This window comes from Phytophthora infestans, genomic scaffold (assembly GCF_000142945.1).
Source record: "Phytophthora infestans T30-4 supercont1.738 genomic scaffold, whole genome shotgun sequence".
NCBI classification, from domain to species: domain Eukaryota; phylum Oomycota; class Peronosporomycetes; order Peronosporales; family Peronosporaceae; genus Phytophthora; species Phytophthora infestans.
The window spans coordinates 5,915-9,267 of record NW_003303057.1 but is presented as its reverse complement, the minus strand read 5'-3'; the positions used below and the strand labels follow the sequence as shown (position 1 = coordinate 9,267).

Below are 3,353 nucleotides of genomic sequence, written 5' to 3'. Positions count from 1 at the left end.
TTCCGGGAGCAGGTTTGCATTCGGCTCCAGTCGGTGGAAGGATGCACATTCGCCACGCTTAAACACCTCCACGAAATCCACCGGCTGCCACCAGATGTGGTCCACTGGATCAATGCAATGCCCACGGATCTCAAGGCCGCGCACCCCCAACGCGAGTGAAATTGTGGAGGAGGACTGTGTGTCACCTCATCCAAGGTTTTACTTTACCTGGATCGTGTATTTTTTGCTCCTCTCAAGCTTTTAAGTTCTACTTCTAGTACGGAAACTTTTACAAACTGAGATTTTGCTTGAAGGTACGACAAGGCACAAGACCAATCACTATATCGTGTCCGTGTAAGCGCCAAGATCAAGTTTGAAAAGCTGCGAGCTTTGCCAAAGGTGAACAGCGACACGGCTCAACTCTTCCGTAAAAAATATTCCTGTGAGTGCAAGGCTTACGTCATGTCGGGTTGGGTGTGCTCGCATGTACTGGCAGCAGCGGCTATCAAGCAACACCTAAATATTGACGAAATTCAAGCTGGAATCCCCCACCGCCGTCGCCCTGGACGGCCACGCAAGGAGCTCCGCTGTCTTGTTCGAGATAGTCTCGAAGCTGCTGAAGGTGACGACACACGTTCGACTGGACCGACGGCTCGGCTTAAACGACATCTGGAAAAATACCCAAGCGAGGCTATCGGATACAAATCCTTGCATCGCTTTAAAACGTCGTTACCTGAATCACCAAAGGAGTTCCAGATCAGCTGCTTCAGTGGTGTAGTGACCTCCGTTCAGGCTGACAATAAGCCAGTTACTTGGACGATCACGTTTACCGATGCTGATAGTCATGACGTTGAAGTGGATGAGCTCGTGACGGACATTACCATGGCTACCAGCCGCCACATTTAAAGGTTCGTGGTGATTTTCTCTACTTCCTTGGTATTGACTTAATCTGACGTTTTGATCGGCCACATTATTTTTACACGTTCAACAAATTTCAGATCGTCTAGCGGTCCGACGAAGGTATACAAACTTGCGCAACTGAGAGCTTAGAAATGTTTTTTCTGCCTTGTTTGCATTAATGTTCGCCGGCGTTGCAGATCCGACAGTTCAGGAGGGGTCCAGCACGATACCGAAGGTAAACCGACTAAACTTGCACAACTGGTAGGTTGAATTGTTTTTTACTGACTGCATTTGCTTTTATAATCGGTCGTTTTGCTGGTTCAACAGGTTAGTCGTCACTACATGAGGAACCCAGATCAGAATACATAAGTGCCCGCTCAAAAATGCACAACTAACCGCTTCAGAATGATTTTACTGACGGTTTTTTTGTTTTGGATCGGCCACTTTTGCAGGTTCAGCAGGTTACTTGTGACGGGGTCACACAGCACCTTGCGCAAGAGGAAGTTATCTTCCGAGAGTATACAAACTCTCAGTGAACGGCAGTTCACAGGTCCCCTCTTTTATTAAAGAGAGCGAAGTGACCCAAATAAGGTAGATTGTAAACTGAGTATATTTATAGGTAGATTAAGTTTGGGTTTAATACAAACTGTTAGTTACCTATAGAAATGCAGTGTCATTTAACCAATGGTTGGCTTTGAACGACCTTGGTACCTTGTACCAAATATCTCGGAGTATGACGTGTCATACTCCTGAAGTGTGAAGTGTCACACTTCATGTAACCAGGGTACACTTAGGGCTACGTACCCCGTTACATCCTCCCCCACTTAGGTTCGGTTTACCGACCAATCAGAATGAAGAGGTGTTCGTCACAAACTCTCATTCTCAAAGTCGAAAAGCATCGACGGGTGTCTGCTGTTTGACTACGCCGTAAAGCGAGCTTGTCCCGCAATGAGTCGGGCTACGAGGTAGCCTAGCCAGTCTTTACCAGTCATGCGCAGCTGTTGGAAACAGAGCCAGATGTATGGTTTGTCTCGCGGAGAAGCATAATGGCGCGGTGTTGTCGTAGGCGCCCCAGCACAGCGTGCGAGTGGAGGTGAGTCGAACAAAGAGTTGGACACACCGGGGATTGAACCCGGGGCCTTCCGCTTGCAAAGCGGACGCGCTACCACTGCGCTATGCGCCCAGCAAATCGATAACTTAACCTCTACCTTCCACACAAATTTATGACGCTTCCACGCGCGATATAGTCACGCATACACATACAGCACATTTGCATGCACTTGCACTATCCTCTACCACCCGCTTCTTGCATCGAATTGCACGTTTGGCCTTCATCTATTCATCCAAGCGCCAACAGCGAGCTGACTCATCCAAATAAGTCACCAGCCATCGCCACACACCCGAGCCTTTGACGTCGAAACGACACCAACACACAAACGGCAAAACCGGCGTGGTGGTAGGACGAACTCGACAGATCGACGATTGTGCCGCTGGCTTCAGTCGACGGTTGAGGGGTGTCTGCTGTTTGACTACGCCGTAAAGCGAGCTTGTCCCGCAATGAGTCGGGCTACGAGGTAGGCTAAGCAGCCCTAACCAGTAGTCCTGCGCAGCTGTCGGAAACAGAGCCAGATGTATGGTTTGCCTCGCGGAGAAGCATAATGGCGCGGTGTTGTCGTAGGCGCCCCAGCACAGCGTGCAAGTGGAGGTGAGTCGAACAAAGAGTTGGATACACCGGGGATTGAACCCGGGGCCTTCCGCTTGCAAAGCGGACGCGCTACCACTGCGCTATGCGCCCAGCAAATCGATAACCTAACCTCCAACTTCCACACGAATTTATGACGCCCCCACGCGCGATATATTCACGCATTCACATATAGCACATTTGCATGCACTTGCACTATCCTCTACCACCCGCTTCTTGCATCGAATTGCACGTTTGGCCTTCATCTATTCATCCAAGCGCCAACAGCGAGCTGACTCATCCAAACAAGTCACCAGCCATCGCCACACACCCGAGCCTTTGACGTCGAAACGACACCAACACACAAACGGCAAAACCGGCGTGGTGGTAGGACGAACTCGACAGACCGACGATTGTGCCGCTGGCTTCAGTCGACGGTTGAGGGGTGTCTGCTGTTTGACTACGCCGTAAAGCGAGCTTGTGCCGCAATGAATCCGGGTACCAAGTAAGATAAACAGGCTCTACCAATAATGCCGCGCTGTTTGGGGACACAGCCCAAGTTGTGTGTGTGTCTCCCAGAGAAAAAAAATAGTGCGGGGGGTGTTGTCAGACGCCCCCCCCCACCGGGGGGGGAGGAGGAGAGGACAAAAAAAAAATATGTGACACCCGCCGAGTATACCCGCGGGCGTCTCTCTTTTGAAAAGAAGACCCTCCACTGCCGCGTTTATGCCCCAAAAAAAATAAAAACACACCCCCTCTCTTTACAATATATTATAACACCCCCCCCCCCCCA

The 3,353-nt window shown here is 50.3% G+C and overlaps 1 protein-coding gene across 1 annotated transcript; it reads left to right on the top strand.

Annotated features, from left to right (window-relative positions):
* Positions 1-441: 441 nt before the first annotated feature.
* Positions 442-885, top strand: PITG_21912 (uncharacterized protein; the record flags this gene model as incomplete). Its single annotated transcript, XM_002996862.1, has 1 exon — positions 442-885. One exon carries the CDS (start codon positions 442-444, stop codon positions 883-885), a length of 444 nt encoding a protein of 147 aa, XP_002996908.1.
* Between the last annotated feature and the right edge of the window lie 2,468 nt (positions 886-3,353).